General features: G+C 38.5%; 1 protein-coding gene across 24 annotated transcripts in view; it reads right to left on the reverse strand.

Annotated features, from left to right (window-relative positions):
- The window catches only part of LRRFIP2 (LRR binding FLII interacting protein 2), a 107,545-nt gene that overhangs the window by 55,675 nt on the left and 36,786 nt on the right, over positions 1–15,084 (reverse strand). For 14 of the 24 annotated variants that reach the window (XM_086720401.1, XM_086720400.1, XM_086720412.1 and 11 more), the window contains 6 exons: positions 13,612–13,698; positions 11,821–11,871; positions 6,450–6,506; positions 6,307–6,351; positions 2,007–2,048; positions 497–562 (listed from right to left, as the gene is read on the reverse strand). In XM_086720401.1, coding sequence (XP_086576527.1) covers positions 497–562; positions 2,007–2,048; positions 6,307–6,351; positions 6,450–6,506; positions 11,821–11,871; positions 13,612–13,698 — 348 coding nt within the window. Of the gene's footprint in view, positions 1–496; positions 563–2,006; positions 2,049–3,787; positions 3,857–6,306; positions 6,352–6,449; positions 6,507–11,820; positions 11,872–13,611; positions 13,699–15,084 lie in introns of all 24 variants that reach the window. The other 10 variants (XM_086720421.1, XM_086720419.1, XM_086720417.1 and 7 more) reach the window with 4 other exon arrangements.

A 15,084-nucleotide genomic window follows, 5' to 3' on the forward strand; every position in this document is an offset into this window, starting at 1 on the left:
GGTTCTGTGGCTTCACAGCATTATAGGTTAAAGAGCTTTCTGCAAGACAGCATGGGAACTCTGCTAACACAAACTTCATTGTTTCTACCAGAAAACTCATTCCACGTTCCCAAAATTTAACCTACAAACTCTCAGAATGAAACCTATTTGTGAGTTTGGCATTGCCGATACTACCACAACTAAATCAATTCAAATTCCTAAAATAAGGATAAAAATCTCACTAAACGTATTCTTGAAGTATATGCCAAAAGACAGTTCATAAATGAAAACAGGTGGGTAAGGAACTTCTTGTATTAACTTGATAGTAAATCCTGTAAGTGAAAACAAAATTACTTTTAAATAAGATTCTGAAGAATCATGTTTCAGTATGGTATCAGATTGCAATAACGCCTAAGGCACACCAAAATTGCAATCATAATTCTCAAGTTCCCTAAAAGTAATCCGTGAATTTTACAGCAGCACAAGATAGTGGGACATGAGAAAGAACACAACTAACCAGTGGGTCTTTACGAGAACCAGAAGACCTCTTCTTCATTCCGTAAGAGTGACTGTAAGAATGATTCTGGAAACAAACATTGGAAGTTAACTTTAATGATCATACAGTGAAGTTTTAACAATCACTTCACAAAATCTGTTTTAAAATTAGACACAGAAAGATGCATGAGATACAGAGTAGTCCCCATGCAATCTACTTCCCAGCTGTTAGTAAATGATTCACTGCCCTTGACTAGCTAAGATCTCCAGCACCTCTACACATCTGCACTCCCCCCCCCCCCCCCCCGTGCCATCGGCTCCATGTGCAACCAGCTAAAAAAGATGCAATTATGACTCAGAGCCAGGCAGGGGATCTGTGGGGATGTTCTCCCCACCCTTTATTTGAGTCCTTCTATCTTCTTCATAAAGACATGGGTGACAAGAGGGTCCACCTCCTTCTAGGTTGTCCTCAGCTAAAAGCCAAAGGGCAATCCTTTGGGATCAACCAAAACAAGAGAGAAAGAACAGGACATTGCTTTGCCCAAGAATGCACCCTTGACCCAAGTTAGTCGTCCCACAGCACGCGCTGCTCAGGAAGAAAACAGCCAACATGGTATGGATTGTCCCTTGTAGCAAGAGCATTACCAGACAACGGCCTTACACGCAGGTCCTAGGAAGACAGACTGTCTCAATACATAACTTCTCCCAGGAGTGCAGAGCCAAGTGTATACGAGGGAATAAAGGACAGAAATACTACTACACAGGTCAATGGGAAGACAAGAAACCCAGTACAGCTATGCACGGCTCACGTGAAATGAGGAGGTGCGGGCAGAAGCGTCCTAGCTATCACTAGTCTGCTCCAGGCCAACCATCTGACACACACACACAGAGCTCGATCCTGAATCTGTCCACTCACTTTCCTTTTTTGAATATGCATAACCTTCCATGTATACGTTACCCTGAACATTTTAAGAGATGACTATACAATCTAGAAACTCAGGCAATCTACTGACATAACCCAAGGAAAACATGCTATAACTAAACTTCCTTGGCTAAGATGACACACATAAAAAAACGAACCAAATCAAGCAAATATAAGCGAACATAACTGATGTTTTCAGGCATCATCTCTCACTGCTGGCTGTTTCCTGTTTAGTAACTTCACACCTGCTGGGTTGGGACACATAAACGTGAAACACAGCAGGGTCTATAGTTCAGTGAGTATCAAACACTGCCAGAAACATGTCTTCGGGCAATGCACATGTGTCAGCTGGGTGGTTTATCACTCTAAAAAAAGAAGTGACTACCAATCTTAGTCCTAAATAGGGAAGTAAATCATTTTTATCTGATCCTGAAATTCTAAAAGAAAAATGATTCAAATATTAAATTATGCCACGATTGTATTGTTGGCCATATTCTTTCCCCAAAACATAAGAACAAACCTGTGAAAGTTAGTCATAATCTATGATTAGCATCATTAAGCATTTATAAAGTAAAACTCTACATTTAACACAAAATCATGCACTACATACTAATGATGAAAGTCTTGATGATCTATCCTTGAGAGCATCATACTGGGTTTCAGAGAAAGGTGAAAGTTGGTTGTAGTTCCAAAATCAGAAATATAAAGAGGAAAAAGCAACATGTGCAAAGATTAAAAATCCAAACTAACTGGAATTTAAATAAAAACTTAATTTAAAAAAGATCCAGCACTATTAAAAGCCCCAAATTATACGCAAAGGTTGTTACATGTGGATTAAAAAATATTCTTCCCCTCACCCACACTTTCCTAGTGTAAGTTATTGCTAAACTGTATGTACATGTAAAACCACATGTTCTCTTTCAGACACAGAATTCATCATCGGTAATGGTGAGACGATTCGATCTCAGTACACCAGAGCATGAAACATCCCAAGGAAGCCTTTAAATGCAGGAATTAAGCATTCTGAAGTTAAAAGAGGTTTTACTTTTTATTATTGTGACCATTACCATCATTTCCCATTGTTTAAAACGTGACAAAAGCAAGGCATGAATAACGAAGCGAGAGCATGTAATATAATCAGGCTTACAAAAAAATGCAGCGTCAAAGTATAGGAAGTTCCCTTAGAGCTGCCTGTGGACAAACAGGTGAAAAACTGCCTTTCTCGACTAAACTAAAAACTGAAAACACTGGACAAAACTGGAAACTTAGTCCGAGCAAAGTGCGGAATGCACAGTATACATACATACGTTAAAAATATAAATAAAGGAAAAATACGGAAAACTTATGGTAAGACCAGAAAAACCACACTTCATGTACAGTCTCTAAGAAAATAAGATAATAGGCGTAACAGTACATTTCAAATCCAAGAAACTCAATAAAACAGTAACTACTGAGATTTCTGGTTTCCTAATTTTGTTTTTTAAGCATTCTAGCTTATACCTTTTCAGCAATCTTACCCAGAAGAGGCAAGAAATAAAGAGTGTTATTACATATGCAAAAAAAAAAAATCTGTTTATCTAAAATTTTTTTAAATGCCTAAAGGTGTGCATTTGGTAAATTATGTGCAATGATAAAATGTCTCTGTATGGTGAGTGACATTTCCCGGAAAGTAAAGTTCCTTCTCTATAGAAATTTCACTTAGGTCTTTTCTCAGTCAACAAAGTATCTTTTTTGTTTAAACCATCACTAAAGTACGTATCACTCAAGCCACACATTCTTGCATATAAACTATTCCACCCTCCCAACCAGATAAGTTCACTGAAGAAAACAGTCATGTCTTCTGTTCTCTGATCCTCTCTGGAGCACCAATGGCATTTTACAGAGGCACAGGATTTAAACAGGATTTAACAAGTTGAATTGAAATTGACCTATTTCGATTTTCCTTTCCCACAATGTAATGCAGAGTTCAGCTGTTTCTTTTTAAAAAACTGTTGAATCTAACTGGTAAGATATCCGAAAGTTGGCACTCCAACTGCTACTAAAACAACTGGGTAAATGAAAAGAATCCCCCAGTACCTGCCAATTGGCATTTATGTTGTTTAAAAACAAATGATTCATCAAAGGAGGGAGAACTGAAGACATTAAAGGACTCTAGCTAAAACATTTCCAAAATGCTATTATGGTCTATTAAAAAATTTTTTTTCTCACAGTTACCTGAAAGTCTTCATTTGAAATAAAATTAAAAGAAATACAGCAAACAAGTTGTGGAAACAAAGTTCAGCAAGTGACAATTTCCATTAGAACATACACCTATTACTCAAGCCCACAAAACTCTCCAAGTCAGCAGTGAATGCATAATATTAACACTGCACATTTTTCTGAACTGCACACCATGATGTCTTTCCTTTTGGGTGAACTGGCTCTGCTCCAGTGTGTCCCAGTCATGTCCTTCGATGGGCTCTTCCATGGAATTAAACAGTGTAGTAGTAAACGACAAAACAGAAATCGCAAGCATATTAAAAGCAAATCCATTAAAAGTAGACTAAGGCTACTGGTAATTAAATAGGAACTAGTATTTGTAACAGTAAAAATCGGCACCAGTAAGAACCTGCCATGTGTCCCTACTGCTCTAGTTCAAGCTCACCTCAGTTTTCTAATTTTGGACGTCTACTTTACAGTCTTCTTGTATTTCAGTATAAAAAGCAGTGACCAAGCATGTGTAAGATGTTTTTTAAAGGGAGATTGTTTTTTAAAGAAACAGACTTTAAATTCTAAGCTCAGGGCTTTGATTTCATCCTCTTTCCCCCAAACCAACCATTCTCAGTTCTGAACTATCTTTGCTCTTTTTATTTTTATATAGAATGTCTCTAGCATGAACACCATTTCCAGCCCAAATACCTTCGGGCAGGCCATTTGTCACAAAAAGTACTGAAAGTTAATTGGACAAAAATCAAAGATCAAAGTCCTAAGAATGGGGCAGAAAATCTTAACTATATCTGCCCTCACATCCAGGTACTGCTAATTTTCACACATCAACTACAAGTTTTAAAAGAAAAATTTTAAAAAAGAACTGACAGGGGTGCCTGGGTAGCTCAGCCGGTTGAGCATCCGACTTCGGCTCAGGTCACGATCTCACAGTTTCGTGAGTTCTCGCGAGTTTGAGCCCCGCGTCAAGCTCTGTGCTGATATCTCAGAGCCTGGAGTCTCCTTCCTTTGGATTCTGTGTCGTCCTCGCTCTCTGCCCCTCCCCCACTCGCACTCTGTCTCTCTCAAAAATAAACATTAAAAAAATTTCTTTAATCACTGACAAAGAAATACCAAAACTCCCAAAGTATACCATAATAGGAAATTTTCATAGTTACCACAGTGAAATAAAATACTGTGAAGATCTACTTTTATCTTCAAGTTATTTAATTCTATAATTTCCATAGTAAGAAAATCCTCATTATTACTTTATAGACACTCAGGGTAATCAATTCCTTATTAGTTTAATTGCACATTTAATTTCTCTTGTGCTTATTTGAAGATTTGTTTTAAAGGTTCCTAAATTAGGTCAAACTTAGATGGTTTTACTGTTCGAATAAACAAATATAACTAATATATAGTCAAGTTTGCCTGAGACCACATAGAAATTTAAATAACCAGCTTGATGATAATAACTGTGTGAAACTTCACATTATGAACATTATAATGGAAAGCAAAGAAAAAAGCCATAAATTTTTAAAAAGTGGGGAGAGATGATTTTCAAAGCCCCCGACACTCAACTTTTAAGCTTTTGTTGACTAACTCCCTGTATGATTCTTTCCTAAGTGTCTAAAGGGAAAAAAAATATCTCCAGGGAGAAGCAGGATGAATTTATTATCTTTAAAAAATGGTTCTCCGGTAAAATCATTCTTAAGCTGCTGATTAGATTACTGTGAAAGCTTGTTAATATTCTCATAAATCTAAACTTTTGCAATTAACAAAAATATTTGATTCAAAAACAAGTCTACTAACTTACTGTAAAAAGACAGTAGATTACATCTACCAGTAAGAAATATAACCAGAGGAAAGGGCCATTTAAGAATTATAAACACATCAGTATCTAGTATACCAGATGATACTTGGGTTATTATAGTGTACTTTTATATATTACACAAGATAGGAAGAAAACTAGACTTAGGGAAAGTTAACCAATATAGACCTCAACATGAAAGATCATTTTACTGATGAAAAATCTACATATAACATACATACAATCTTACCAATACATAAATTAAAAGCATTGCTTTAAGGTTTAAAGCACAATTCTTTAAAAAGAGATCCGTGTCTTGACACAATATACAAGCCTTTAATGAACAAACTCCCATTTATCTTGATTTACAGCAATGTATGCTAAGAAGCTGAAGCATACTACAAACTGTTAATCAAAATGTTGAAGTATGGTAATTACTATAAATATGATTAAGCAGGGAATTTTTCAAATCAGTAGCTCAATTTTTGTATGTAATAAAACTATAATTAGTCAACCAAGCCCCAAAGCAATTAACCCATTTAATAAACTGCTTTTTAAAAAAAAATATGAAAGTAGGAAAATTTGCAAGTTGAACCACACAGATGTCATCCCATAAAAGTCAACCTTACTATTTTGTGATAATTTTCCAAAATCAAAGGTCCTTTTATAGAAAAATAGTAAATATATATGTTAATAGATTAAAATATTCATGATTTTAGAATTGATTTAGATTGATTATAGCAATGATTTAGAGAAAGTATCACTTGCCAATGGAAGGACTTTGCCAATATTTTGTTTTTTCTTTTTTTAAAGGCAAAGGACTATACGAACACTGTCAGATTGTTCGGGCAACAATGCTGCAGAAGGCTCACACGCAGAAGCTGCTATCACAGCGCAAACAACTTAAAATACCAACCCTGTGGCTGCCAAGACTTCGAATGGACAGTGCATCCTCAACTCCCTGATAAGAACAGAAACAAACAGAGCGTAAGTTTCAGGGTGACTGCATGAAGGCAATGAGGAAAAGTATCAGGGGCAAGCTTATCGGTTATTACAAACCAGAGAAGGTCGACGATGACTGGACCGGTGGGAATACCGGGCCCTTTCGGAATCTTCCTGGGAAAGGAGAAAGCACATGGAGAGTTAATCGCTGAACGGAGGCTGGTCTTTGTCTATCACAGCAACTGAGCAAAGAGCAGTCGGTTAAGGTAAGAGCACAGCAGCATCCTTCTCATAGCAGGCAGGTATGGACAACTCAGCTTCAGCAGCTGGGTTTGGAGCAGGCACATGCTTCGGGCAAAAAGAAAGTAGAAATAATCTTGGAAATGTTTTTATTTTAATAAGTGTATGTATGTCTGACCACTCGTAGAATGTAATCTATATATGACCATAAGAGCACAGTATACACCAAGATAAAAATAAGCAAGTGTACTTAATGAACAAATTGAGTTCAGCATTAAAAGTAGACTTTTATCTATTTTTTTTCTCATTGTGAATGTTCATTTATGCAAGGCAGGAAGAAATGTTTAATACAGAGATAGTTTAAGGACCTAAAAAAATCTAGGTCACAATTCTGTGTTCACAGAAAAGAATTTCTTCCTGTTTTCTCGCACCACTCAGAAAAGAATAACGAAATGTGCGTTGTCAACATGAAAAGCTACTTTTAATTAGAAGAAACTAAATAAATATTTTAGAGTTGGTAAAGTTAACTCAAGAGTCATGCTTTATGAAGACGGTAAAAACAAAGCAAAGCAAAACAAAACAACAACCATGACCACAGCCTAACAGCTGATTAAATCAAAATGCAATTCTAAACTTTTCCACAGTCAGCTATTAGCACTGGAGCATTAAGCCCTGCCTGCGTCTGTGAAATCAAATGACTAGTCCTAGAATCTAATCAACTGAAACAGTAAGGAACTTCTGATCTTTCAGAATTTCAAAGTCCAAAGTGTTAAAGTAATTTGCATTGACTAAGAATCTACACACAGCTGTCCAACTGGGTTCAGAGCTAATTAACACTGTCTTTTCCGAAATGAATCAATACTTCAACACATGGCACTGCAGCAAGATCACTGCACAGAACACACAGATGTTGCTATGTCTGAGCATTCATTTCAAATACAGAGACAGTAACTCAACAGACACACCACAATGCCGTATTTCGGTCATGAGCTTTCGGTCTCCTTCAAAAAAAACCTCCTGGTTGTCATCTGCCTTGTACATTAATGCATGTGACCAAATCTGTTGAGAAGTCTGCTTGTAAGCACCAGTATGATTCAATGATTCAATATCCAACAGGGTGTTCTGAACTTTCGGGAGTTCACCACTGATTTACATTTTTCTTATATAATAGACACACGCAATCTGCAAGAAAACAAGCAAGTTTCTTCCCTTCCCTTGATTATCAGGTTATAAACCCAAAAGTTTTGTGGGGCATGTGCATAAACCCAGAAGAGTAGGTACAGTTTATTAAGTGGTAACCAGTTCTGGGCTAGTTAGCTTTAAAGAACCTTGTACTACACAAGCAAGTTAATTCTACATGCCCCTTCCCAGTCTTCTTTGGGGTACCAGGGCAACATACATAGTTTAATGTTCAATCTTCCCTTTACTCTTTATTTGTTTTAATATAATTTATTTATTTTTAAATTTCCATCCAAGTTAGTTAGCATATAGTCCAACAATGATTTCAGGAGTAGATTCCTAAATGCCCATTTAGCCCCTCCCCCCGCCCCACAACTCCCCAGCAACCTTCTGTTTGTTCTCTATATTTCAGTCTCTTATGTTTTGTCCCCCTCCCTGTTTTTATATTACTTTTGCTTCCCTTTCTTTACCCTTTATTTTCATTCCACCTGCCACACAAGAGCACTTTTTTAAAACCTACCTCTAAAAATAGCACAGCCCATCAGAGATGCAGTAAAGACAGATGAATTCATACTTATTTTTAATTATACTACTATAAAAATAATTCTTAATAAGAATACCTTACACAGCCTTTCTTTCTAATCCCATTTGGGAAAAAATGGCCTAAAAAGACCTTAGAAGACTACAGAATAACATGTAAACCCATACAGGCCAGTTAACATGAAGTGAGAGAATATAGTTTATTCCAGTCATAAACTACACCTTAAGCCAGCCCTGTCCACCAGAACTTTGTGATAAAATGGAAATGTTCTCTTCGTGCTAATATGGTAGCCACTGGCCACATGTGGCTACTGACCACCTGAAATGCTAGAAGTGCAACTGATGAATGAAATTTTTATTTTTAATCTAATTATCCACATACGGCTAGTGGTGACTGTATAAATAGTAAGGCAAGCTTAAGCTGATTTTTATTACACCAAAAAAGACACAAAGCACATATTTTAAGAGGCTGCCATGTAGCACTACTTTTGTATAAAAAGGCAGGCATTTAAGTTGTTGTAAATTATTGACTTTGAATACTTCTGCACAGTGGCAAATATGAGAGAAAGAGAAGGAAACCCTTATATAAAAGACCCTAGCACCAACCCTAGAATTACTTTTAAGTGCTAGAAAGGTCCTGAGAGATTATATAGTCTGATCCCTTCGTTTTAAAGTAAAGGAAATCACAGCTCAAAAAGATTAAGTAGGAATCTACAAAGACAGAAAGCTGGGACTAGCATTCGGATATTCTGACTCAGTAGACCACTGAACCATAAAGAGACCATCCTTTCCTGGCTAAATTCACACTGATTATATAATAAGAGCATAAAGAAAATGGCCAGGTAGTCTGGCTTTTACTGAGAGATTTCTCCTTCTCTGGAAGAACAACCAGCTTCACTTCTCCCATATTTCTAGAACAGTATTTTAAATTGTCAATTGGCTTTTCCTGAATTAATAGCACCAGGGGCCAAGAGAAAAAAAAAATTTGGCACCCTGTGTTTCTATGTACCAACTACAGGGCTGACTATCCTTCTCTTCCACCATCTGGGAAACAATCCATTTTTATTGTCCTGGAAGTCCTTAGTAGCATAAAGGATCCAAGGTGGCAAAAATAGGGCAATGCCTGCAAAGATGCATATATATTTGTTCAAGGCTTTCTGGAAAATCGTTTTGATACATTTAAATTAAATTAGTGGAAATGAAATGTAGCCTGTTTTTAAAAGTTCACCTGATGAGGGGGTGAAGTGATTTTATTAAGAAAGAAGACCACAACCCCGTGAGGAGACCTGGCCATGTTCTCTGTCAACAAGTAATATTTAAGTCAAGGCTAGAGCCACTCCCTCAGTTTCAAATTAGGAAACCTCAGAAATGGCACGTTCTCTTCCAGGTCACCAACATGCTCCTGATGGAGACGCCCAGTTTACAAACGGAAACCCTGGCCACACGCTAGGACTATCTGGAGGCCCCCAAAGACCGAGGCCCTTTCAGCTTGGTCCTTTCACCTCCCAACCCACTGGCAGACGTGGTGCTCTCCCCAACCCTTGAATTCTGGCTCTGCCAGTGGCTGAGCAAGTTGCTGACTTCACCAATCCTTCGTCACCCGACCCAGAAAATGGAGATGGTGGTTACCTCTCCTATCGTGAGAAATGCTGACATATGTGAAAGCACTCACACAGCACTGGCATACGGAGGCGTACTCAGAGTTAGCATCCTTCCTGAGCCCTGTGCCCTCGCTTTCCCTGTTCACTTCCCAACATCCCACACACGCACGCGCACGCACACACACACACACACACACACACACACACAGTGTTAAAATTAGGAGAAATTTCTAACACGGGAGGATTTTTCCTTCTGATAACAGACAATCCTACTTTTTGTATATGTTTGGTTTATTATACATTTATTATTCTTTATATTTTATATAGTGACTATTACATGCCAACTTCTATAGGTTCACAAACAGAAAGCAGTCAGAGAGACAGAGCTAAGGTGAGAAGTGAAAGGAAAAATTAGTTTGAAAAGAGTAAAAGCAAGTGTCCGAAGGGGTTAAGTGATCACTGTTCCCCTCTGAAACTAAACCCCATGTTCTCTGCAAGTCCCAGCTATCATTCAGGACTTGAGTTAGTCACCATTTACATTCTAAGCCTCCAAACCCAAAAACACTCCCCCTTCTGTGACAGTCTAGTGCATTCATTGCCTGAACTGCACACATTTCACAGAGATAAAAAAAAAAAAAATATGTTTATCTTCACGGCCTTTGAATATAAGAATCAAATATTAGACTTTTAATATAGGCTTTTCTTCTTTCATGTGTTTGTCGGTCTGCCCTAATAAAATCAGACAACTTAATTTTAGAATTATAATATGTAATTTTAAAAAATTAAGCTAATATTTCCATGGAAAATTTGCAAGCAAAAGTGATGTCCTTGAGTCACACAAAATGTTCCTAATGCATTATCAGTAAGATAACCCAGTTTCATGCAGAAGACACTTTAAATAAAACCAATTAGGCTAGCTTTAGTAACAAAGGCAGATTCCATTCCAAAGTAACAAACACATACATGAGAACTCACTTAATTTTAAGTAACCAAACATCATCTTTCTCTCCTTTCTAAAATATCATGAGAAGTGTGATAAAGTTTCAAATCTGTAGATCAATACAGTCATAAATATTTTAATTCCAGATGTACTTCAAAATACCGCTACAGAAGGAATTTGCTGATAAAAAATGTCTTGTTTAACAGCAATTAGTGGTTCCTAACCCTTTAGGGGTCAAAGATTCCCTTGAGAATCTGGTGATCGTTAACACCTGTGGACATTTCATTAAAAATATCCATGTATTCAACACTCTGCAGATTTTCAGGTTTCCTGCTCCTCTCCCAAGCCTGTTCACGTCCTGGGTTAAGAAGCTCTGCAGGAGGAGACAGTTGGGGAAGTTACAACACTGAAAAAAGCTCAAATTTAGGAATGCTTCCTAAGTACGAATATTCTACTGGTTCACAATTTGCTCCTGTAACTAAAACATTGGGAACGGTGGTAGAGAAGACTCCAAAAGGAGCTGAGAGAACTGAAAACATAAGAGTAATTTCCACAGAAAATTAAAGAATGACTTGGGCCACCATCTCTCAATGAGGACATTTCTGCCTAGCGTTTTTTAAAAAAAAGAGAAAGAAAGGGGGAGAGGGAAGGAGATAGCGGGGAGAGGAGGGGGGAAGGAGAGAAGTAAAGAAGGAAGGACGAACTTGAGGGAGACAAGAACAAACACAGAGGAAGAAAACACATCCATTTACTTAGTCTTCCTTGGTCAAGAGCACTCATGACACAAGTGTGAGGCTAGACTACGAGAGAAAACGGGTGGACTCTAAGTACACGTTTGGTCCACTACAGCCAGAAGAGACTCTCTCTGACCTTTAGGTTCAAACATGCCAAACACTCCTACTTGGCAAACGATTAGTCAATGTTTTACTTCAAGATTGTGTTATTTCAGCAACCGATCACAACATGCGGACAGGCAATCCTGGCCTACCAGCCACTTGTGAATCTGTCCCCATTTCCGGTCAAAGGAATAATGACAGTGCTACAAATACAAAAGTTTCATAAACTGAAGTTTCCAACATACTGCATGCTCTCAAAAGTCTTCAATCAATCATATACATCTTCCCTGAGGGGCAGTGATCATTAGCTCGACATAAGCTACACATTCAAAATACAGAAAATCACTAAGTTAACTGTGTTCAATAAGGAAGAGATATACGGCCCTCTGTAGTTCAGAGGAAATGGCACTTATGCTTAGTAACAATCTCCCTATAATTTCCTATAATGCACTGCAACATTTTCATCTTAAGCCAAGACCTGCATTCAATATTTGAAACTATATATGAAGTTAAAAGCAGCGTATGTATCAACAGTTTTTGAGTTTGTGAATAAAGTCTACACAGTCCTCTGTAAACCATTAGCGGAAGATCCACCACCAATATCAAAATAAAGTGTTGTGGGGCGCCTGGGTGGCGCAGTCGGTTGAGCGTCCGACTTCAGCCAGGTCACGATCTCGCGGTCCGGGAGTTCGAGCCCCGCGTCGGGCTCTGGGCTGATGGCTCGGAGCCTGGAGCCTGTTTCCGATTCTGTGTCTCCCTCTCTCTCTGCCCCTCCCCCGTTCATGCTCTGTCTCTCTCTGTCTCAAAAATAAATAAACGTTGAAAAAAAAAAAAAATTTAAAAAAAAAATAAAGTGTTGAATACTACTCTGCAGGTGTTTTCCCCTTTATACCAATATGGCATCCAAAGTATTTTTTATGTGAATTTTCAGAGCCAGGTCAATCTCAGAATGGGAGGACTAAAAAAAAAAAAAAAAAAAAAAAAAAAAAAAAAAAAAAAAAAAAAAAAGAATATTTGTTTCATTTTAAAGAAGCCCAATTTCTATGATTTTTTTTTTTGCTTTTCTTTCTGATAAAGGTATATTCAAATTTATGAACTATAGAAAAGCATTAAGAAGAAAACAAAACCAATCAATTCCACCACTGACAAACCGAAGTATTGATAGTAATCATTTCTTTCTAGTAGTTTTTGACCCTATATATGGATACTAGTTTTTGTAACACACGATGGAAGTCCTACCAGTCAGTCTTACAGCTGCGTTTGTTTTTGTTTTTTTTTTTTAATTTTCTTACATGAATACTTTCCTCCATTGTTAAATATGCTTAACAACTACAAGGTTGAATGACTTCACAGTGTTTTACTATGTAGATATCATTATACAATTAACCAAAACTCTAGGACAATTAGGACTATAGTAAATAACTTTGTCTCCTCTAAGCTGATTCTCCCTGATATAAGTAAAGCACTTTTCATACCGTAACAACTTATTACAATGTACATAGCAAGAGCTGTATAGGTGTTTGCTGTTATTATTTAAAGGAAGATTGCATTTAATTTGCTGACACAGAATGGCTTGTTAAAATACACACATCAGGTCAAACTATTCCCAGTGTTTCAACATGACCCAGATATACTCCATCAGAAGGAAACTAGCCAATAAATAAATAAATAAATAAATAAATAAATAAATAAATAACTCTGGAAAGAAAGAAAGAAAGAAAGAAAGAAAGAAAGAAAGAAAGAAAGAAAGAAAGAAAGAAAGGGAGAGAGAGAAAAGGAAGGGGAGGGGAGGGGAGTAGAGGGGGAGGAAGGAAGGAAGGAAGGAAGGAAGGAAGGAAGGAAGGAAGGAAGGAAGGAAGGAAAGGAAAGGAAAGGAATCAGCCAAGCATTGATTTCTTTGACACTGGCATGAAATGAGGAAACGAGGATCACCCCCAAATTACCTCTTTCTGTTGTCGCTCCAGTTCTCTCATGCGTATGTCTCTCGCTTCTGCCCGAGCGGCCCGTTTTGCTGCCAGCCTTGCCTCTGCCTGAAAAGTAACAGAAAGATTCAGCTTCATTTACAAACAACACTGACCTCCACCAGCTTTGGGGTTAAGGGGCAGATGGGACACGACCATTCAAAGGGGGTGCGGGGGGAAGAGATACCCTCTCTATCAGCTGCCTCACTCCGCTCCCATGCACTCGCGTCTCTGTTCTGCCCCATAGTCTCTCCTGCGATCTGGGCCTTTCCTTTTAAGTGCTCGCTTTGATTCAAACATTTCCCACGACTCATTAAACGTCTTCTTACGTCTCTGCAAACTTGCTTTTTCCAGAATTTCTTTCCCTATCAATTCACTCCTACAAATTAGAAGCTTCAGAAGCAGTCTCTCTTTCATCTTGGGCATTGCCAATATCCAGGTTCCAAGCACTGCCAATCCTCTACCGCTGAGTTTCTCGCACCCCAACTCAGCCTTCCTTATGCTGTTTCTGACCGACTGGGGAGCTCTTCACATCTCCCTCCCTTTAAACTCGTAAGTAAGTCACATGCCATCGAATTCACCACCTACAACTCTACAATTTGGTGGTTTTCAGCAGTACAGTCACAAGGTTGCACGATGATCATCACTACTATCTGATTCCAGGATATTTTCCTCACCCCAAAAAGAAAGCCTATGCCCGTTATAGGCACCCCTCCATCCTCCTCCTCCCAGCTCCCAGAAACCACCAACCCTACTTTCTGTCTCTGTGGATTTGCCTATTTTGGAAATTTCCTACCGGGGACATCATACAATGGGAACTCATCTCTTGCTTGAACACTGCAACCACAATGCCTTCAAATCCACCTACCTGCCTCCAGCATCCACCCTATAATTCATCTTCTACCTGGTGACGGGACTGTCAATCTGCCTTTCAAAACACATTTCCGATCATGTCATTAAGCTGTATCAAATCCACCGCTGGCTCCCCCTCCCTTATGGCTAAAACAAAATTCCACAGATTAGCCCAAAGATAGGGGAGGGGAGGGCCCAGCACAGGTATAATTCCTCTCAGTCAGATCTCCCCCTCATTTCCCAGGACTTGCCCCACGTGCACTAGCTGCAGGCCTCCTTGCTCCATCCCAGACTCCAGTGTGTCCCATTAAGCCTCTCTTCACACACGGTCTACCTGGCGAGAGGGATCCCCTCTCCTCTTCGGCTAAAATGTGACCCGTTATGAAGCTTTTCCCCATTCCATCTACATACAAACGTCTCTACTGTGGCTCTACGACACTGTATTAAAATTACACACTTCTGTCACTCCCACAACTTCCACGTCTCAATCAACGTCTGCTAAATAAACAGAAGAATGTCAGGCCACGGACCAAAGCACCGAGGAAATGACACAGGGAAACAGCGTGACCTACCACATGAAACGTAAAAATCTTCTCAATGATG

The sequence above is a fragment of the Puma concolor genome, chromosome C2 (assembly GCF_028749965.1).
Source record: "Puma concolor isolate L17-30 chromosome C2, mPumCon1.1.hap2, whole genome shotgun sequence".
Taxonomy (NCBI): Eukaryota; Metazoa; Chordata; class Mammalia; order Carnivora; family Felidae; genus Puma; species Puma concolor.